This window comes from Desmodus rotundus, chromosome 6, assembly GCF_022682495.2.
Source record: "Desmodus rotundus isolate HL8 chromosome 6, HLdesRot8A.1, whole genome shotgun sequence".
NCBI classification, from domain to species: domain Eukaryota; kingdom Metazoa; phylum Chordata; class Mammalia; order Chiroptera; family Phyllostomidae; genus Desmodus; species Desmodus rotundus.
The window spans coordinates 35249873-35273021 of record NC_071392.1 but is presented as its reverse complement, the minus strand read 5'-3'; the positions used below and the strand labels follow the sequence as shown (position 1 = coordinate 35273021).

Below are 23149 nucleotides of genomic sequence, written 5' to 3'. Positions count from 1 at the left end.
ATAGTTACAAAATGATGTCCATAATACCATCCCAGTTTTGAAACAAAAAAAATGCATTTACATATAGAAAATGAACTGGAAGATATACAACAAAAGTTATCATTAAATGTAGATGAATTATTAATTATAAGTAATTGTAACCAATTTTTAAAATTCTGTATTCTAATCATTTTATAACTAGTATATATTATTTTTATAATCCTAAAGTAAAGCTATTTCCATTTTGAGAAAAAGAAACTAAAATAACTTTTCATCTCATGTTTCATAGAGCTGATGTTTTAGATTATGTAAACTTAACATTCCCTCACTACATGACCTGTTTACAAGAACGTTTACTTTCTCATGTAATGAAAATCAAGGGAGAATGAGGATGATTCCGATCCACATTTGTTCGTTGACAAATTTATTCAACTTTTATTTCCTTTTATATGTTGCATACATTTCTCAATCAGCCCTACTTCATGCTATTCTCTTGCCCCCACCCATAATTATACCTTGTGGATTCTAGAAGCCAACTCTGCCCACAGGACAGAGCAAAGATCCACCAAAAGAAAAAAGCCTATGATCATGGCTCATTCTTCAAAAGGGAGGAATATGAGAGTAAGGAAAAGGTGTTTGGCTAAAACAACGTTTTCAGATGCACATGGGGGAAACTACTCACTGTCATCGCATTGCCCAGAGTGTATTCTTTGGCTATGACCAGCGTGGATCCGTACCAGAACGCCAGCGCGTACGATGCATAGATTAACAGGAAGGCAATGCCCATGGAAATGTTTGCCGAAATAGCTTTTTTAATTCCAATCTTTTTGGCATTTTCTAGATGTTTCTGATACCTACCAGAAAATGAGGGGGAGACGTCATAATAAGTAAACAATCCATGATTGGAGCCATATTCACCTCCTGTGTAGTTGGAGGTTTAAAAAACAAAGCCATTAAAGTTAAGAAATCTCTGGGGGAGACCCAGTTTCCTGGAAAGTGAGCCCACTCAGGACCAGAGAGACAGGGCTAGATAGGGCTAGAACCTGTCTGTGCCTTCTCTTTACTGGCCTGGACCCATCTCCTTTGGTCCTCACCCATCCAAACAGTGTGCCCACAGCTGGGATATGAAGAGCCTCATCATCACCTTCACGGCCAGCATCACACATCAAGGTTAAGGTGGAAGGAGTGAAACCAAGTCAACCAAAAATCACAGCAAAATGTAAATACTTTTCAGGACACTTAAAATAGTTAGATTCTTAACACAACTCAACTTCTCTTCTCTAGAGAAAAGAAAATCCATCCTCTATTGCCACAGTGGGTGAGGGACAGGAATTTTACATGTTCTTAAACTTAGATCTTTACTTTTTTATTGTTTTTTTTTTTTGATCAATTGACCTTCAACTGTCAAGCCACAGTACAAGGTTATAAAGTGGTCCTTACTTGCGGGATACAGGTTCTTACTCGATTTTTCTAGATTTTAGTTTTATCATCTGTAAAATGAAGTTAACAATGCCTACCTTGCAAGGTAATTGTGAAAATGACAGGTACTTAGAGAAAGTAGTTAGTATAGTGCTGGCACATAGTTGGCAAACCTAACAATTCCTATTCCCACTAGTATTCCCATTATCAGATGATCTCAAGATGTTCTTGAGTTTATCTAACCTCTTTCCAGATATTGTTCATTGTATTATTATCATATTTTTGCATAGTTATTAAAATTCATATTACTGGCTTCTAGGATTTGATACTAAGGTACAAATGTCTTGAATGGTTCTGTTAAACTGAAATATTTTTTAACATCAATTTAAATTAAATCTACCTCTCCATGCTAGACACAGAGAGAGTATGTAAATTTTACTTTTGGCTCCCTAAATTCAGGGGGAAAAAAGCACCAATGGATATACAATGAGTCTTTGGGGAAAATATCACATAAAATAGAATGTTTCTGCTTCTAACAAAAAACAAACATATATTTTTTTAGTTAACCAAATAAGATGTTGAGAATTTATTAGTTTGTACAGAATATATGCTGCCACAAAAAGTGTTTGTCTTTGTAGTTACTTGAAGCACCCAACTCTTCAGCATCCTTTCCTGGGGCTGGGCGCCGGCCTCACTCGGCGGAGCTGCGTCCCTGTGGAGACGGGGAGCAGGCCAGGTCCGGCACCAGCATTAGTCCTGGGCTGGCCTCCAGGCAGTGCAGGCAGATTTACACGGCCCCAGTGTGGCACAAAGCTCCGGTGACAGTGGTGGACATGCTGTAATTACCTTCACTTGGGCGGCTTGCTTGCTGCAGCTAATGGAGCAGCACTGATTACACTCACATCCTGAGGTCCAACTGAGAGTTAGTGTGGTCTGTGTGGGCTATTGTGTACAGGAAGCAGCGTAAGAGAGAAAAAGGGAGAGGTTAGAGAACCAGGAACACAGTGGTTTCGGAGAGGACTTAAGGGTAGAAAAATAGAAAACAAAATGGAGAAAACTAGAAAACCTTGGCTTTTAATGCTGGAGAATGTCCAAGATTTCTATTTCAGAAGTGTGGGTATCAGAAGTCCCACAGAAAAGCAAAAGAAAATGCTTTACACAGAATTATACTTTGGTTATATCAGGAGATGTTATTATTTAGAGAAAACTGGTTGGGGACATTTGAGTAAAGTGGAGGGAGTACCCTTCAGCAGTGGCCTTTGTTCTGCTATTTAGGTTTTTTATGTATCAAGTTCCTTTAGAGCAGAGGTACTTGACCTGGGAACTTGAATGGGGAAAAATTACATATTTATTATCATTAACCACTAACTGAAATTTAGCATTTCCTTTTGTTATCAATGCAGGCAACACCACTGTAGAATTAGCAATAACTGTGACTTTGTTGCCAATAGAAATCCCATATCATTTTTATATCATGTTATAATAGCTACAAATATCTTGAAATATCTTTTACCCACATCCCTACTTTGGAACTATAGTAGCTATGAGAACCATAATTCGCTCTTATTACTTAATATGTCATGCCAACAAGAGAGACACATTTTTACTATACCACAATTTAAAAACATTATGATAACTGGACTTCAATACCATTGGTTTCCTTTGTTATCCTATGTATTTTGTTTTATGCATTTGAAATCATTATTCTAAGGAGGAAGACCGCCAAAATAGTCCATGGACCATAAGAGGGTCAGAACCCTGTTTCAGAGTGACATTAAACTCTAGCCGTCGGTGAAGGGTGCCTGTGTTTTGTGGGGGAGTTTTAATATGAGGGAAAGAAAAGTGATGAGTACATACCACAAAAGAATGAGCAACAAAACGTGAAAGTGGGTTCTTTGAACCAGTGGACAAAGAACCTTCCTGACCTTTCCAGCTCTTTGTTTTGGCCCCCAAAAGCTATCACGGTCCGGATGGCCCCCAGAGCCTCCTCTGCCACAGCTCCTGCTTTCGCATACGCGGCTAGTTCTTTGTCACTGAATGCCGAGAGTATCTGGACAGAAGAGAAACATCCGTGATTTTGTATGGGGAGAAAAGTTAAAAGGCAGTCTGGTCAACCCTGAAAGTCACCTTTTCCCACCCAACCTATCCGTTACTAAACACTGAAGACCTGAAGCAAGGGACACTCAGTGCACCAGCTCCGGTGGCTTCTCCTGCCTCTACAGGCTGGACTTGATCTACCCTTGCAGTACGCTCCCAGGAGTAGACAGGAAGAGGAAATCCATGCACACTTCTCTACATAGCGTTTTTGGTAACAGTTCAAGCTCCACATCTTCTATGCTTTTTTCTTGGTTGATTGCAAAGTAAACAAAAATAAAATCTTCCTGCTTTGAAAGGATTGACAACCCTTTCCTTTACTGTGTCACAATTTTGAATTGCTGTGAAAAAATATTTCTAGATCTACTCATGGGCATTCTACTGAATACTAAGATAGTTAAACAAAATGTTGCAAGAGGAAGAGTCAAAACAGAAGAGATACAAGTAGTTTACTAAGTAAATCAGCAACACCAGAGTGAGCAAAAATTGCCAGTAAAATGTCTCAAGTCTGCAGTGTTGGCTGAAGTAGAACTGGTGACACGTATCTTACTTTCAGGCAAAATTGGCAGAGTGCCACTTAACTATCACGGTAACAGTTAAAAATAAATAGAAAAAACCCAAACTGTATTTAAATTTTTTTATATTCACACAATAGTTAGGAGGAACAATATATTTTAAAATTGTGTGTTTCCTTAAATAAGGACATAACTATATATTTTATTTAAACTATTATGCCAGAAGATTTACCCAAAGAAATAAAAGCGGTGTAAAAAATCTGTAATTCAGGTAATAACCGTGATATTTTTTAATCACATTTAAAGTAAATTTCCTTATTAAGGCACCATACTAACAACATGCTTCTGAATGTGGATTCCCCTGACATTTAGCCCCAATCTGCACAAGTCTAAGACCAGAATCCTGCATCTTAAAGGTAACTCTGTGGGGGGCGGGTTAGCACACGCGAAAATGCCCGAGCGCACACACCTTGGCCCACACAGCTGCAGAGAGTCCCAGGACAGGGCTGATGGCCATTATCACAAGGGTGAGCTTCCATCCTCTGATGAACCCCACTACGAATCCTGCAAAAAACGTGGCTACTGCTTGAAAGAACATTCCAACCTTGTCACCAATTCCTTCACTGATTTTGGAGATGTCACTAAAAAAGATCACACCTACGTGGTTACAGGCAGGAGGTCGTCAGTTAGAAAGGTGAAGCAGACATCTAACAAACACATAGACAGGTAAGACTTGTTCGTGCACTGCAAGCCTCTGTCAGAGGCTCAGCCTCTGGAATGATACTTTCCCCAAGTAAATACTGTACAAAGGAAAAAAGGGACATTAATACCATTAAAATTGATTTTATTAAATTTGTTAACCCTATTAGAGAAGCATTACCATTTTGAGCATGAGTCAATTTGTTTAAACACAGGAGCTAGAAGGGTATTACAGCCATAACAGGGAAGTGCTCCTTACTTCTGCTGTTGGCCCTATTCTCGGTCCAGTCTACTCTCAATACAGCAGCCAAGGTGACGCTTTGAAAATGGGAGTCTGGACAGGCGGCTACTCCTCAGACGAAAAAATGTGCCACCGCTGCCTATTTCACTCAGAGTGAAGTCCTGACTGAGGCTGGCCAGGTCCTAAATGCCTCAACTTTCCCTCCTTTTTGACCTCACTTGCTCACCACACCCTTGCCAGACACTCCAGTAAGAAAACGTCCCTCCTCTAACTCCCCCTGCTGGAACATAAGCAATGAGATGACAGAGGTCTTTGTCTCGGTCACTGGTGTATCACAAACATCTAGACCAGTGCTTGGCGCAGAACAGGCCCTCAAATTGATGAATGAGTGAAGAGCCAGCAATTACTAAGACAAGTCTCTTTGTGAATTCACTCAATCATGGATTCATTCATTCAGCCATCTTAACAGAGTATACGACATCTGTCAGGCCCTGTGGTAAGCTCCATGAGAGAGAAACAAGGGTGTAAGATGTGAGCTCAGTCCTCAAATAAACCTACTATGTAACTGAGAAGAGAAACTAACACTTAAGAAGATACACTGTGGTGCAGGCTGCAAGTGCTACAAACGGCTGTCAGATCATCTATTCTCAATACACATCAAACACTTAATCTAGTCACTTTTTCATTTAAAATCCTCCCGTGACAAATGTTCACACAGTGGATAACCTCTTTATGCAAGTGTAACATTAACAACACACTTACTCTGTTAGCCGTGTGTTGAGTTCAGTGGTGTCGCTGACGTCAAACCAGCCTATTTCTTGTCGGAGAACAGCATGAAAAAACTCTTTCCTAATTTTCCTAATCTGTCGGCCAGCTGCCAAAGTCCAAAATGAAACTTGTATATAGGCCGCAACGAGAACTCCGGCACCTAATCCTGAGTAATAATATGCATATCTGGAAAATAAATAGAAAGCTTCTTTTATATGGCATCCTTTATTCATGTCTTTCAGGATTTAATCTTCAGAATTGGGAATAAATAAATTTACTGCAGTGATCACAGAGATTGTGTACAACATTATAACAAATATACATTAAATTCTTTTCTCTTTTCTTAAATTATGAGAAGATGATAGCAAATTGATTTACTTGAATTGGGCCAAAGAAACGAGATAAATTTTTGTGGTTAACTGCAAAAAATAGTGATGCTAATGAATCATTTTAAATTGATATTGACAGTTTATAGGTACAATTTGATTCTTCTTTCATAATTAATATTCTAGACTTGTATATCTTGTATTGAAAGTTTACACTATTCAACATGTTGCAAATATAGGAATAAACAGGTTGAGCATGTTAAATGTTTCTTAGTTAAATCTCATATTGTTTATATAAAGAACAAAAAAGCCCTCTTCCTAATTAGCAGAATTTGAAAAAAAAATTTAAGTAGTATGCTAAAATTTCATGAATTCAAACTAATTTGGAGTGAGGATTTGACTAAATTAGAGGAAAGTGAGTATCTTTAAAAACAATAAATTCAGACTTCTGGTCAAGATGGCAGCATAGGCAGACATGGCTCACCTCTTCACACAACCACATCAAAATTACAAGTAAAATACAGAATAACCATCTCTCAGAACCATCAGAAATCAAGTTGAATGGAAGTCTGATAACTATGGAATTGAAGAAACCACACCCATCCAGACTGGTAGCAGGGGTGAAGATGCAGAATGGACTGGTACCACACCCATGTATGGTGGATAAAAATTTGGGAGGGATATCCCAGGAGCAAGGAGTCCCAACTGCACACCAGGTCCCCAAGCCCAGGGTTCCAGTGCCAGAAGATAAGCCCCACAACTTCTGGCTGCAAAAACCAGTGGGGACTGAGTCATTGGAAGAAACTTCTGGAGGCCCAAGCAGTTCCTCTTAAAGAACCCATACATAGACTCACTCCCTCTGAACTCCAGCACCAAGGCAGCAGCTTGAAAAGCACCAGGGAAAACTAAAATATCTGGCAAGAAGGTGAGCAGAGGCCACTGTCCCTTTTCTTAACCCTCCCCCAACAGAACCAGCAAGCTTGTGCCATATCTGAGACTCCATCAATCTGGCTAACACTATTTGACCTGCCATGGAGATCCCCAGAGACTCTATCCCACCTGACTTACAGGCCTACACAAGTTGCTTTTCCACATGAATGACTGGTCTTGGCTCATGCTTCACAACTTCATAAATCCTATCAAACAAGCAACAACTGGCCTCAGTGAGCTCCAGGCCCAGCACTAGCAGCACCCAGCCTAGATTCACAACTTGTATTCATCTGGGAATCTCTAAGACCAGCACAAGTCGCAGCCATCTCAGGTTGCTTTATAGTTCAGGTAGGGTGGCCCCAAGCAAAACACAGGTGGGGCTGACCCTGGCCTGCACCACCTGGGAAACCCCAGGGCCAGTGCACCCAGTAAACTGCTACAGACCACATTGGAGCATCACCACCCTGCCCCTGCACAGTTGACTCTCCACGGAGGGAGGAGGTTGGTGGTAAGTGGTCATAGCCAGTCCTTGTAGCTGACTGGCCTACATAAATCCCTCCCATTGATCTGCCAAGAGCAACCAAGGCTCAACTACAAGAGAAGGTGTACTCAGCCCACACAGTGGGCACATTTTGAGTAGCTTGGGTGATAGGGGAGGCTGTGCCACTGGACCTTATAGGACACCTATTACATTAGGCCACACTACCAAGACAGGGGGTCATAGTAGCTCTACCTAATACATAGAAACAAACACAGGGAGGCTGCCAAAATGAGGAGACAAAGAAACATGGCCCAAATGAAAGAACAGATTAAAACTCCAGAAAAAAAACTGAACAAAATGGAGATAAGCAATCTATCAGATACGGAGTTCAAAACAACAGTTATAAGGATGCTCAAGGAACTTAGTGAGGACCTCAGTGGCATAAAAAAGATCCAGTAGGAAACAAAGAACACACTAATTGAAATAGAGAAAAATTTACAGAGAAACAGCAGCATCCAGCAAGAGTGCATGAAGCCGAGAATGAAATTGATGATTTGGAGGGTAAGGAAGAAGAAAACAACCAATCAGAACAACAAGAAGAAAAAAGAATCCAAAAAAAAATGAGGAAAGTATAAGCAGTCTCTGGGGCAACTTCAAGAGGTCCAACATTGCCATCATATGGGTGCCAGAAGGAGAAGAGAAGGTGCAAGAAACTGGAAATCTATTTGAAAAAATAATGGAAGAAAATTTCCCTAATTTGGTGAAGGAAACAGACATGCAAGTCCAGGAAGCACAGAGAGTCCCAAACAAGATAGATGCAAAGTGGACCACTCCAAGACACATCATAACTAAAATGCCAAAGGTTAAAGATAAAGAGAGACTCTTAGAAGTAGCTTACCCACAGGGTAAAGAAGTTAGTTACCAACAGGGCGTCCCCATAAGACTATCAGCTGATTTCTCAAAGGAAACTTTGCAGGCTGGAAAGGACTGGCAAGTTATATTTAAAGTCATGAAAAGCAGGGGCCTACAGCCAAGATTACTCTACCAACAAAGCTATCACTTAGAATCAAAGGGCAGATAAAGAGCTTCCCAGAGAAGAAAAAACTAAAGGAGTTCATCATCACCAAACCATCATTACACGAAATGTTAAAGGGACTTGTTTAAGAAAAAGCAGATCAAAACTATAAACAATAAAATGGCAAGAAATGCATATCTTTCAACAATTGAATCTAAAAAACAAACTAAGCAAAGAAGAACAGAGACAGAATCATGGATACAGAGAGCGTTTTGATGGATCACAGGTGGGAGAGGAGTTTGGGGGAATGGGTGAAGAGGTGAGGGGATTAATAAGTACAAATAGGTAGTTACAGAATAGCCATGGGGATGTAAAGTACAGTATAGGAAATGGAGTAGCCAAAGAACTTATATGCATGACCCATGGACAGGAGCAATGGTGGGGGGATTGCCTGAGGGAGTGGGGGTGCTGGGTGGAGTGGGGCAAAGGGAGAAAAATCAGGACAACTATAATAGCATAATCAATAAAATATAATTTTAAAAAAGAAATAATCCAGTGAATTGTGAGGCAGGTCACTGCTAAGAGTGAGATGGGGAGAAGGTGCTGGAAAAAATGATAGTAATAATAAAGTCAGTTTCAGTATTTTTGAATATATTTTTTATATAAATTTTACAAACTTCCTCTATACAGAAGCCTTTCAGGCCTGCCATAACATAGGAATAGTACTCATTTATAGCAGCAGTGTTAATTGCTATGTACACATACAAACATTATGTTACAGGCTTTTGAGATGTCCATGAAAAAGGCTAAAGTAGGGGAGAAATGCCATTAATGACTTTACTGGGTCAGCTGACAAAATTGGAATACAGGTGGCAGATTAGATCAGAGTACTGTACAATATTAAATTCACTGAAGTTGATAACAGTACTGTGGTTTGAAGAGAATATCCTATTTTTAAGAACCACACTGAAGTATTTGTTAGTAAAGAAAGGTCCATGATGTATGCAACTTACTTCAAATGGTGGGGTTGGAGGTGGTATAAATGATAACAATAGGTTAAAGAGTATAACAAAAGGTAAATAGTACATACATATTAGCTAATTACCTAGTCATTTCTTCTTCCAGAATTCTGCCGGGATTTAACATTGACAATGAAAAATTCACTAAATAGAAACAAAACAAAACAAAAATAAGACATTTTTGAAAGTTTGAACTATTAATAGACATTGCTAGATTTAAGAAATCTTTTCTCTTTTCTTTTCAAATTCAAGTGCACTCTTTTTTCTCTACTCAAGTAAAGAAGCGGATGGGTTTATGTGCAGGACACCTAGGGTGCAGGTGGGGGGAGATACTCCCTCTCCAGTTCCTCTCCTATCCTATCAGTCTGTGGCCTTCGGACAAGCAGCTTCCTAGGGAAGTAGAGTGGGGCTACAGAAAGCAGAGGAGGAAAAAAGAAATTATCCAAACAGAAAATACAGGACTTCAGGGGCACTTTTTTTTCCTTAGTAGCTCAAGAACTAGACAGATACACCTGCTTCTGTAAATTTTATTTTAATATCTGTGTGTTTTCCCTTGAATGCTTCCTTATGATCTAAGTAATAGAAAGGAAAAAAAGGAAGAAAATACAAAGGAAGAAAAACTAAAGACAAGGAAGATAACTGAGCTGCTCAGAGGCAAGTCAGTGGATCACTGGCAATTAGTCATCATCCGGAGTTCCAGGTCTCGTTTACTAGCAAAACCGTATCTGGTGCTTTTAAAGCAGTATTAATTGGAAGGAAATATATTATCTATTAATTTGGGCTAATTTAATAAAAATGTCAGTGTGCCTCTCCTGGTTTTCATTATAGCTAGCATTTATTGAGTATTTATTATATGCCAGGCTCTGTTCTAAACACTTTACAATACATGTATTAATTCTTTTAATTTTCACAACAACCCTACGAGGTAGGGCTGTTTTAGGAACCCCCATTTTTACAGATAAGGAAATTGAGGCACAGCGAGATAACGTAACTTACCAAAGTCACACAGCTAGCAAAAGCCTGAAAGTCCTAACACTGTACTATACAGCTCCTAACACCATACTATACTGATTGATTCATGTGTAATCATTTACTTTCACCTTTTTAAAAACACAAAGTGAAAAAATAAAAAGGAAAGAGCCCATATCTACTACATTTACAAAATAATAGGATAAAGTATCACCGAGGTATTGGTGAGAAAACATACCAAGGTAGGTATTTCCCATTCACCACGATGCTAGGAGAGAAACTAGTTTATCTTTGTTCCTTTATCATGTGTAAATAACCCAGAGGTCGAGTTTTCAGGTGCTATGGAACCTCCTTATCTTCTTCCAAAGAGAGATAAGGTTGAAATTGATTTAAAACTTAAACTACTATAAGAATAAATTGCCAGGCATAATCTTTCCCTCAGGATTGTAATTTCTACTGATGCTCACAATGAAGTGCTTATTAATCTAGCTATCAGTGCTTTTTATCAGCTATCAGATCCTTGAGGAACCAGACGCTATTTTACTTCTGTTCTTATCAGTTGAGTTCTGTGTGTTCATTTCCTTCCTGAGTTCTTAAATATGCACCTCTGATATGCCAAAATGGAACTATGTTTGGGATTAGAGGCAGACAAGCTATCCTAAAGCTGTAGTATTTATAGAAATCACTGTTCAAAACCTTGGGAAACCTTGAGATGTATGTGTACAGGGCTAGTTTTTTCCTTGAACTTAGAAATCAGGTGAAATCTTATTTCAATGAGTTTGACTGTCCTCCAATACCTACCTCAGACTTTTAAATTCTATCATTGAGGGTATTATATTTCAGATTGATCTCTCCTCCTAGGAAATGAGAGTGTATGGGTATTCCAAATTTGGCCCGCTCCTTTCTACGAGTCCCAGGCCAAGAATGGCAACCTAGTTCTGGGTTAGTAACCCCAGGAGCTCCAGAGCCCCCAGGAAACTGAGAATTTCTTCTGCCTGGGGACAAAGGTGAGTCAAATGTGTTGCTGGGACTCTAGACCCGGAATTCCAGATCTGGAAATATGGGATTCTAGAGCTGGTGTTCTAGATCTAGAATGTTCATGGGATTCTAGATCCCGAAAGGCTGTAGTACTGCTCTTCTCAGATGCTACTTACTATGTTCCTGTCTTATCAACAATCTCCAGATAGTTTGGGGGTTTGGGGGATCTTAATGCTAATCCACCCATTAGAATCACGTGGGGAGCTTGAAAAAACACAGATGCCTAGGCTGCACCCAATGCCAGAAATCAGAACCTTTGACTGAATCTAGACATCATGTTTCTAAAAATGCCCTGGCTTCATTCCAATGTGTCAAGATGGAGAACTCTCACTCTCCCTGCCTAAATGCCTCCCATAACAAAGCAATAGGGAATCCTTGAAGCTGCCCATTCACTTCAGAGAGCTGCCAGGGAATGCACCCCATTTATAGATTACTAAACAGAATTTTAGAGTAGTTGTGTCATTTCCAAGTTCTCACAGCTAGTTTGCCCCAATATTTACTGGTGATTTACTATGTTCCAGACATTTTACTTAAATCATCTCATTTAATACTTTATGCAAATCATCTCGTTTAATTCTATCAGTAAACCTATGATTATCTTTCAAAGATGAGAACGGTAAGTTATAGAGGTTAAGTGACTTTCCCAAGGTCATACAGCTGTTGGGTGAAGGGCGTGAATAATAACGGTACAACTTTAAGGATTACTCAAGGAGACATTACATAGGGAGTCTGGACCGTCACTTTTGAGTCTCAAAGTAAATCAATGTCTGTCTCCCTCAATCCTGTCTAAACTTTCTTTTGTCACATAGAAATACTTGGCACAAAACAAAGAGGTGGTGTACTTCCAGGGAGCTTAGGTAGCGTGGGCAGTTAAATAAGGTAACAGAAGGCTCAAAATGCCTTTTCCTCTCAATCCTAAGACAAGCAAGGACATGCAGTGTATATCAATTTCCCCTCAGCATATCCTAGATCATTACAGTCACAGAGGCTTGGCATAAAATATATCAAGTTCTTGATACTCTGCAGAAAAACTGTTTCTATGACTCTGTCCTTAAGGTTTTGGATGCAGAATGTATTATGCATAGTTTCTGCCCAACTGAGTCATTGGGAGGGACGACCTTGTCACGGAGTGGCTTTGTCCTGTTGACAAGGATGGGTTCTCTTCACAATAAATCATTGTCAGACCCTCTTGTAATTTAAACCGTTTTTTCTTCTGACATTCCCTTCTCATTTAGCTGTCCAAGAGTCCCACAATTCTGAAGAGTAGATTCTAAATAAACATGATCTCTACGAGATGATCTAGGGAGCTCAGCTAAGCACAGCTAAGTACTCTGTCTTCTCGCAGCTTCCGTGAGTGCTGCTACCCTCTGCAACTCTAAACATGCCAATGATCTCTCTGGATTGAGAGTGAGGATGAAATTGAAAGGTTTCTTTTTCTCCAAAGAGGTATAAGAATATTACTTTTCTAAACTATGAAAGAGCGGACATTGGAAATTAATAACATTGGAGGGACTTCCCCTTCCAAATCCTCCAAGACAGCCAATAAGAAACGTGGCTACCGAAGACCAAGGGTCATATCATTTGGAGGCCACAGAAAGTAAGTTGGCAACTCTGGTGAGTTTAGTACTCCAGCAATTGCAGGTCTGTAAGAGGCTTGCTTGTGACATTCTCCAGAGAGACCTTGAATTTGGCCCTGGGCACAGCACATGGCGCCTGTCTGCCATGTCCAACTTCAAAGCCATTCAGTTGAGTGCTTAGAAACACGTAAAAAACAAGCAAACTGCTCCAAATAAGAAAGTTGTAGAATTATTCTAGTATTCTAAAAACAAGACTAGTAAAATCGGTACAAATGCTAATTTATCTGTGATAAGTGTTTTTTTTTTAAAAAGTTTAATTGTGATAAAATACACATCACATAAAATTTACCATCTTAACCATCTTTAAGTGTGCAGTTCAGTAGTGCTAAGTATACTCATATTGTTGTACAATCAATCTCCAGAGCTTTTTCGTGTTTCAAAACTGAGACTCTACACGTTAAAGAACAGCTGCCCATTTCCTCCTCCCCCACAGTGCCCAGGAACTACTGTTCCACTGTCTGTCTCTGTGAATTTGACTGCTCTGTATACGTCATATAAGTGGAATTGTACAGTATGTGTCTTTTTTCACCTGGCTTAGTTCATTTAGCATCATGTCCTCAAGGTTCATTCATGTAGCGTGTGTCGGGGTCTCCTTCCTCTTTAAAGCTGAATATTATTCCATTGTATGATATACAATAATTAATCTGATTTTTTAACTCCTGAATTGAAATAAATTTTTGATTGATGCATCTGAATATGGGCATCATCCTGCTTTATACATATGTAATCAGTGCATAATAGACCTATAGGGTTTCTAAAAAGTAAAAAGAGAACAAATAGAAAATTCCTACCCCTCATTTGCTTGAAGACTTTTAAAACTATCCTATGTTACTCCAATTTTACCTTTATGGTATTTATATTAAAATTTTGGTCACTGGTTAAATATAAATAATCCATTTAACTTTCCCAAGCACATTTGTTTTTAAATAGAAAGCAAAATTGTTTACATTGGCAATCGAAGATATTTACATGGTCATGATGAATGTGGTTTGAACGGCAGAAGACCTGACTTGAATTCTGTCCTAACGCTCACCAGCTATGTAACTTTGGAGAAGTTACTGATCCTCTCTAAGCCTCGGTTTCCTCATAGGTCACAGAGGATAATATTACCTATCGTACAGGATTGTTCTTATGAGGGTTAAGTGAAATAGGACCTGGCAGATACAAAATACAATAAAAGATTAGTATTAACGGGTTCTTCTCAGAGACAACAGTACTTGAGAATAAATAAATAAACTAGTATTGTAGGAGCCTTTCTTTTAATTCAAAGCATGCTTTTACTTTCTAAAAGGCATAAATGTTTATCAATATTTATGTAAATAGATCCATTTAAGTAAGTCAAGCAATCCTATTTTCTTAAGTAATTACACATAAGTCCTACAGTGCTAACCAAGTGTGTGGCACTCAATCCGCGGGCACTGAGAACTCCTACTGAATGTTATCTAAATGACAGGGTCCACTCTTTCTCAGGTATCTTTGCTATGAAAGCTACCTTTCCTTTACTGGTATTCTTCCTTCTATCCCACCATCTGTGTACCAATAAAGCTCCACTCAGTCTTCTCCAGGCTAGTGCCCACAAGGTCTCTTGAGAGGAACTAAGTCTCAGGCTTGGTACAAAGCATGGAACTCTTCCTTTCTAAGTAGAGCTGGGCTAATATGAAAACAACTATGTCCATTGGAACCTCACTCCAGTGCTGTTGGCACAGCCCCTCTTTAGGTGACATTAGCTTATGGGACTCCTCTGGCCTCAGTAATTAGAGTCGTTTGGGTGCGTTTCAAACCATGTCATTCTCATATTAAATCTGTTCCCTCTTTAGTGAAGTGTTCTATCAAGTTCCAGCCAACCTGGTTGATCTAAAAATTAGACATGGAAAATGGCTATAATTTTAACAAACAGGGAGGGGAAGAGAACAAAGAAAGGCAGAAACAGCTCTACAAACTGAGCACAGCTAAGAAGTACGGCTATGCTATCTGGAGTATTCTAAACTTCACCAGCAGTCACCAATGGGATGGATGCTGCACAGATATACTCTGCTACAGTCCTACTGTCCTCAAATAGAGCGACTTCCCTTCTTTATTTAGAGGCAACGCTTTCTGTATCTTTCCTTATCCTTTCAAACAGCATACTACTATTTCTTAAAATCTACATGAGGAATTTTCTGAGATTTTACAACTTCTGTGATATCTAAAGTCTCCCAGATGTCTAAATCACTAAACACGTATACGACAAATAGCAAAATCAATTTCAAATCCTTCACCTCGTTAAAGGAATACTATGTGTTAAAAAAAAAAAAGAAAGTAGAGAAAAGCTTACCTGGAAAGGAGAAGTTTCCTACAGTGCTAACAAATCTGTCGGTCATTTCTCCAAATACTATCATCATGAGGGGCAGGCCTGACCCGTGAGCTATGGCCATGACTGTGCCCAGGGACATAAATAGTTTATCCTGCCAGTCGGAGTATCGAAACTGAAAAAAGAAAGAAAGAAAGTAGTATGTATCTTACCTTATGGGACAGAATTTCTCTTTTCCACAGCTACATGTTCTTTGGATTTTTATTTAAGGTCAGTACATTTGGAGTAGTTGCAAATAAATGTAATGGGGAAGAAGGTGGCTTTCAATCCAAATCAACAACAGATTAATTTTGTTATTCTATTTATTTTGTGTTCTGTGAAGAAATCAATCTGACTCTGTTTAATCAATATCTTATTTGGTTGAATGACTGCAATATAATCAGAAGGAAGAAAGGTTTAATTCTACGTCCAGAACTCCTGAGGTAGTGAGTTAAGAACAGCCAGGAGTACACACATACACACACCACATTCTTTACAATGTCATTCAGAATATTTCAGGGGAAGAATTACAAATAGGGGGGAAGTTGACCCTCTGAGTTTTGAGGATAAGATCCCTTGAAGAGGTTTAAGTTAGCTGCTGATGGACAGCTCAGCAGTGAAATGCAGCAAACACTATGGAGGGACTATCTGTGCACTTTAGAGAAGTCTTGCTCATGGAGATGATGCTTGTTACAGGACCATGAAGGATGGGAGGGGTTAGCTGAAGAAGAGTTGGGGAATGCAGAGGAAATAGGGGATGTTTAGATTTAGAACAGCAAGGTGACTAGAAGGTACGTGAAGTGCTCAGGTAGCTCCATGGGGTGGAATATTCCTGAAGTGCTCAGGGCAAAGAGTGGGAGACTCCACTAGAGAGAAGGAGAAAAGCCGTGGGCTACACCAAGGATCTTGGTCTTGGTACTGTCCATGGACAATGTACTTAGTATTATCACTTAGGCCAGTGAAACCCGCTGTCCCGGTAGTGCTAACCCGCTGTGCACAACAGCCAAGAACTAAGCAGCTGATCAGTGCCATAATGTTCCAAAGACTTTTTCCTCATTGTCTGTGCAGTCCTCTCCAGTTTCTCACTTTTTCTCCTCATTTGTGATCAGCCGTTCTATGGCTCTCTCTTTGTGCTTCTTTCTTCTTCTGCTTTTCAGACTACATTTTCATCGTCTTATCTTTCCATCTCTATACCTTTCCTTCTTTCCCTTGCATCTCTCCCCCTTTTTAATTCTTTTTCCTCTACCCATTTTCCTCACGTCACCCAACCGCTTTCAGGGACAAGCAACAGTCATCAAGAGAACGGATGATGAGTCGGACTTCACAGAATGGGGTCCTTGAGAGCTGACGCTGAGTCAGACGCACATGGTAGGGAGGGGAGATGTGTGCGAGCTGTTTTCAGAGATTTCCAGAAACTCAGTGAGAGAAGGCAAATTCCACCATCAAACACACAGGGCAACCGAGAGTGCCAACAAAAGGTCAGAAGCCAGGTGGAACTTGGAATGAAACAAGGGGAGGAGCTAAAGTCAAGAGTAAATGGAGAAGAGTGCCTAAAATTGCCTCAAAAGGGACCTGTGTCCCCAAGGTTCAATTCAGTGGCTGCTGGGGAAGGGAGATGGAGCACTTGGGCCCACTGGCTACAATTACAAACAAGGCTTAGGTCATCCTGCAATGTTCTCTTTCCTGAACGTTGACACGAAATTGAAGAATGTTTTAAATGCTTTTCAAATTACAGACTAAACATTTTTGTCTTTAAGCTTAAATTTGAAATTACATAAATTTCATAGCAACATCCTAAGTAAGCCTAGATTTTGTCCTGAATCTCTTTCAGGACAAAAAAATATCTATTCATAGTCTGAAAAAGATTATATTTAAACTTAATTTAAATTTTAACTTTTAAATTCAGATGAAATTTTCCACGTTCCTACTTTGTGTGGGGTATTTTATTTTCCATAGGAGACAAACCTGTGCATTAAAACCAGATCTATTTTTACAATTCATTCTCTAAAGCACTAAATTGAAGAAAAAAAAAAAAACACTGTTACCAAAACATCATGAGGATAAGGGAGAAGAGAGTGAATAGGAGCTGTGGGGTGTCAGGAGAAATCTGCAAGGCTGCTCAAGGCCTAGGGTGTTGCGGTGACTTTTTGCCCACTTATTTATTAAGCTGGAGACTTCCGTTGACATGCCACTTCATGTCAACTTCTTGTTATCAAATCATGGCTGTCACAGTTTAAAACCCATATTTAGCAAAAGTGGGCAAACATCTTCTTGGGCTGCCTCTATGAGACATACTACAAACGAAGAACATATGTTGGCTTGCTGGGTGCTGGCAGAAAGGCACTGGGACTTGTGTCACACAGAATCTAAGTCCCTAATTACTCTGTGTTTAATCAGTGGAGTTACTCTGTATTTAATCAGTCTTCTTGGATGCCAAATGTGAACACAGATTTCTTAATTATTTTTAAATTTCTATAGTGAACAATCACTCTATGTGCAAGCTTATTTCAAGCTAAATTTGTGGGGTTCTGTGAAACAAATAAATACATATTTTTTCTGAAATGGGTTTGTTTGTGTGGTGCTACAAACACAAGTCCAGTTTTCGATGACCCTGGGAACCAGTTAGCGCTGCTGTTTCACAGCCAGTGTCTCTCCACCTCTTCCATCACCCAACCTGGGGACGTGAGCCCTGGCTACAGTGAGCCAGCTGAAGACAGCACAGGTGCAGCAGGGAAAACCTGTCATCACCTGCAGGCAACCGTGAAGTACTGGCTCTGTCACTATCGGTTAAAGACACCAAATCTAAATGAAGCCAAGAATTATCACATTTCATCTCACAGCTTACCAACGTTAATGGTCCAATCAAATTCACTTTCTTCATTTTTTTTCTGTCTTGGGTGCTGAAAAAAAATATCACTGTTTCAATTTAAAACTGTTACCAAATGTTTCCCAGTCAATTGAATATAAATTTAAGAAGTTACCCTCTTCAACTATTATAATATTTCAAATATAAAACAGTGATGTCCACAAACTGTCAAAATTATCCCGTTTAACAAATACTTCAAGGCAATCACTTAGTCACTAGGTAACTGTCCAAGGTGCTACAGGAATATCTGGGTAAAGGAGAACCGGTCACCTGCCTCACAGAGAGCTCCCACACAGAGGGAAGGAGAACATGTCAGCATGTCTGCCAAATCAGTTACAGTACTCGCCCTTCCCTGCCCACGGTTTTGCTTTGAGCGGTTTCAGTAACTCACAGTCCACTACGCACTGAAAACATTAAATGGAAAATTCCAGATACAAACAATTCGTGAGTTTTAAATTGTGTGCCAGTCTGAGTATTGTGCTGGAATCACATGCTGTCCTGCTGCATCCTGGCCCAGATGTGAATCACCCCTGCATATCTATGCTGTACGGGGTCCCCCACAAATAACACCCCTGTTTTGTTACATAAAAATCTTCTATTACAAAATCATAGGCATGCAATTCCGTAACATAACAATATCACACTCAACCACACCATATGACAACTTAGGTGATGTGTTCAAATTGCTCGTGCAAGACATTCACGTACCCTACTGACCTCACTCGGTGGCATTACTTCTGCTGGACCCTGTATACGTCACCAACCTTTTAGTCACTCAGTAGCCGTCTCAGTTACCAAATCGACCGTCATGGTATCACAGTGCGGGTGCACGAGTAACCCTTATTTTACTTAACAATAGCTCCAACATGCAAGAGTAGTGATACTGGCAACTCGGACATGCCAGAGAGGAGCCAAAAAGTGCTTCCTTTAAGTGAAAAGGTGAGAGTTTTTGACTTAATTAGGCGTTCTATCACCTCACATCATCACAAGAAGAGAAAAGGTGAATACAGTACAATAAGATATTTTGACAGAAAGAGAGGTATCACTCATACAGTGGGGGCAAAAGCAGATTTACAGTGTTAAGTACTCAAAACAGAGTTTATTCTTGTATTATTATTTATTGTTATATTATTTTCCATGCAAACAACTGTAAAGCTACTTTTGTCCCACTCTGTATAACTTCTATTCTAGTATATGGTTATAATTGTTCTATTTGATTTTTAGTTATTGCTGTTATTCTCTTACAGTACCTAATTTATAAATTAAATTTTATCATAGGTATGTATGTTTAGAGAAAAAAATTACATATATAGGGTTGAGCACTATCTGAGGTTTCAGGCCTCTGCTGCAGGGTCATGGAACATATTCCCTGTGGATAAAGGGGGACTGTGGTAAGTTCTTCTTTGACTAAAAAATAAATCCCAAAATAGTAAAGGCCACTCTTCTGAAGGGTCGTGGGGAGTGGTGTCAGGAAATCTTGTTTGCTCTACATGCAAAATACATCTAGAATTCAGCCAGTGCTCACCACTTTTATTGCTATCCCGCTGGCCCGGGAGAATGCTTGCCTCGTCTCTCTACTTCCACTTATGCCCACGTTAGTTTGTCCTCAACTCAGTAGCCAGAGTGACCGCTTAAAAAGGCAAGACACACCATGCTGCTCCTCTGCTCAAAAGCCTACAATGGCTCCCATTTTTATCAAGTGTAAAATCCAAAATCCTACATCGGCCTCTAGGGCCATACACAATCTGTTTCCTCATTCCCTCTCTGACCACATTTCCCACTTCCACGTCTGCTTCCGCTGCTCCAGCTGCCCTGGCCTCTGCTGTTCTGGGCACACACCACGCGGTTTCCTATTGCAGCGTCTTCACATTGTCAGATGCCTGTTGCCAGGAATGCACCCACTGCTCTCTCCTCTCATTTCCCTCATATCTGTGTTCACATATTGCCTTCCAAATAACACCTACCTTGACCACCCTATTTAAAACTGCAAACTACTTCCTCCTTGCACTCCTGATTTTCTTAGCCTTGATTAATGTTTGTCCATAGCATTCAATATCTTCTGGCATTTGCTCCATTACACTTATTTAGTATGTGTATTATTAATGCCTGTCCACCATACAAAAATGTAAATTCCATGAGGACAGAGATTTTTTTTTTTTACCTAAAATGCATTTATTTAGCTTAAATTTCCAAGTAGGTGATAAGATTAACTCATAAAACTTGATCCCAAATTATTTAGGACATTTTCTAAAGTCAAAGGACAGGAATCTGCCACCAAATATATTTAAAAGAATGTGCCACAGGCAACAGCAGCACGAGTGGAATGAGCATATAACTAAGTTTCAATGTGCCCTACATAACCGAGGTGAGCTTAACGTCCTCTGAATGTACAAGCTTTGGTCTGCTCTTTATAAAAATTAGCCTCATTATATTTAATTTCATAATCCTTCAGTCTTACTGTATTCTTAACTTTCTGTATGTCTCTTCTGAACTGTTTTCTTCCTTCCAACACAAGGCTGGCTGGAGCTCCACCTCTGAGGACTTCTTGGTTCTGGAGTGTGACTGTGTTTTTGTTGTTGTCTTGCAGGGGTAGCTCCTTTGTGCACTCCCCAAATGCTCGGCCAGGGCAATGCATAAATAGCCTTTCTGGTGAAAATGCCATCTATTTATAGATTCACAGTCAATCCCAGACTAAATTGCCAGCTGATGAATGCCACATCTTCCTGGGAGAAATATTACCATCTATCCGCTTCCAAATCTTTATGGCAAAGTGAATTTTCTCTGAATGAGTGGCATGGTACTGAGAAGTAAGCAATATCACTGTAAGGAGTTAACAGGCTAGAATAATGCTTCGGTTTAAACACAAGATAGGCATGTTTCAGTTGGCTAATCAGGCTCCTTGCAGCTTGAAGACACACTACAGAACTTGATAAATTTGTCCCTCTGGGTGATTACTCCATGACACAGGTCAGTTAGTTCTGGATGGCCTGGTGTGAACTCGGAGACCATAATAGCCTCATGAACTATTTGAGGCTAAAGGCGAAAATGATTCACTATTCCCACAGTAAAAGAGGAAACAAAGACAACACACCATTGACTGGTCGCTTCTGTTCCTACTGAGGCCTGTGAAGTGCACTTATTAAGGCCCCACGGGAACCAAAGAGCCTTCATGGGAGAAAGACACTCAAGCAAAGGAAGCGTTGAGCTTTGCCCTTGTATTGGAACAAAAACTGATCTGGAAGCATAGATTACTGAAGAATGAGGCTGCCCAAGGGCCCCCTCCCCACCTCAAGGACCCGAGGGAGGAAATACGGAACCCGCCTGGGGCTGGGAGGGGGGAGGGGTAAGACTAGGAGGAAGAGGAACAGGCAGGCGAAGAAGGGAGATTTTGCTCCACTGCCCTTGTTCTAAAAGCACCACCATCAACGGCAGTCGTCTATAAGCATGAAAAATCAGATGATGTTTTTGAAAGTTGTTTGTAAAAGTTTAGACTTATACAATACAAGGAAGATTATACAACACAGTTATTCATCGAATCACCCTGCACAAAGGGAAGCGGACACTTTTTAAAGGACAGCCTCTTCTTCCCGAGCCTGTTGCAAAAGGAGCCGCGGTGACATTCCCTGAGGAAGGTCAGAACCTCAGACAAGACCCTCCAAAGCAGCTCCAAAACAAAGGCCAAAGGCATCAAACAGATTTGTCCCAACTTCTTCCCCAGGCCGAATGTGGCCCCGCTGATTCGCGCGTAACGGAAAAGCGGTGCCCGCCGGTGAGGTACCTGCTGCTGCCCAGTTCAAAGTCACCTTCTGCTCTCCTGGGGCGCCGGACCGTTCCGTTCCTCCCCGCCTCAAGATCCATCACAGCCTGGGGAGAAACCACAGCTTCAGGTCCAAGTGCACCCGCCCCAGCTCGAGGAGGACGACCAGCCTCCTCGCAACCCCCGCCCGAGGGGTCCAAGCCCGACGCAGGAGTGGCGCGGCCCGCGGGCGCCGGGTGGGGGTCCGGCTGTCCCTGCCTGGCGCCCACCGTCCGTCCCGGGGCTCCCGGCGCGCCGGGGCCTCCCTCACCTCGGCCCTCGCGCGTCTCTGGCCGAGCCGCCGGGCGCGCGGGCGCTGCGACCAGGTGCCTGGACTTTGCTCCCGCGACTTCGCCCCCGCCCCCCGCGCGCGTCGGGGCCCAGCGACGCCTTCCCGCCGCCGCGGGGCTCGGGCCCCGGCCCGCCGGAGCAGCTCCCGCCTCCCGCCGCGCTCGCTCCGCGGCCCGGCGCGGGCTAGGGGCCCAGCGCGCCCCCTCGCCGCCGGGGGCGCCCGCGCGGCCCACCGCCCACCCGGGCGAGCCGCCAGCCGCGGCCCGGCGCGCCGGCTGTGGGCGATAAGCCCGCGATCACGCTGGTGCCGCCGGAGCCCCCGAAAGTGACTGCCTCTCTCTCTCTCTCTCTCTCTCTCTCTCTCAGCTCAGTTTTCTCGTCAAACCCAAGCGGGGACACTTCCAAGAGGCTCGACAACCGTGGGGGGCCGAGGACCTGGAGAGAGCACGAGACTCTCTTCCCATTTCTACATCCGCAGGTCTGGTGCCGCCTGCCCAGAACCCAACCATCGGCAGGGATGGCGGGCGGACCGGGGCTGCGATGCACCACGTTTTGCTCGTTGGGGAAGAGGAACGTTGTCGGTGCGCTCTCAATAGTTAGAGACCGAACTTCAGAATTGGAAGGGACTTTAGAGATACCCTGATTCAAAACACGCGTTTTCTTTTCTCTTCTTTTTTTTTAAAGAAGAAACAGCCCAGAGGTTAAGTCCTGCCTGAGGCTGCATCAGCCAGACCAGG

At 41.4% G+C, this 23149-nt stretch overlaps 1 protein-coding gene across 4 annotated transcripts in view; it reads right to left on the bottom strand.

The window, feature by feature from the left end:
- The window catches only part of ABCB4 (ATP binding cassette subfamily B member 4), a 68104-nt gene extending 45338 nt beyond the window's left edge, over positions 1-22766 (bottom strand). Inside the window, exons 1-9 of one of the 4 annotated variants that reach the window (XM_053926582.2) lie at positions 22393-22766; positions 22129-22189; positions 18305-18359; positions 15445-15595; positions 9573-9630; positions 5710-5901; positions 4477-4648; positions 3324-3448; positions 662-833 (exon numbers count right to left, since the gene is read on the bottom strand). In XM_053926582.2, the coding sequence (XP_053782557.1) occupies positions 662-833; positions 3324-3448; positions 4477-4648; positions 5710-5901; positions 9573-9630; positions 15445-15595; positions 18305-18340 (906 nt within the window). In that variant the 5' untranslated portion in view covers positions 18341-18359; positions 22129-22189; positions 22393-22766. Of the gene's footprint in view, positions 1-661; positions 834-3323; positions 3449-4476; positions 4649-5709; positions 5902-9572; positions 9631-15444; positions 15596-18304; positions 18360-22103; positions 22201-22392 lie in introns of those variants that run through there. The other 3 variants (XM_053926580.2, XM_045194269.3, XM_045194271.3) reach the window with 3 other exon arrangements.
- Positions 22767-23149: the final 383 nt, after the last annotated feature.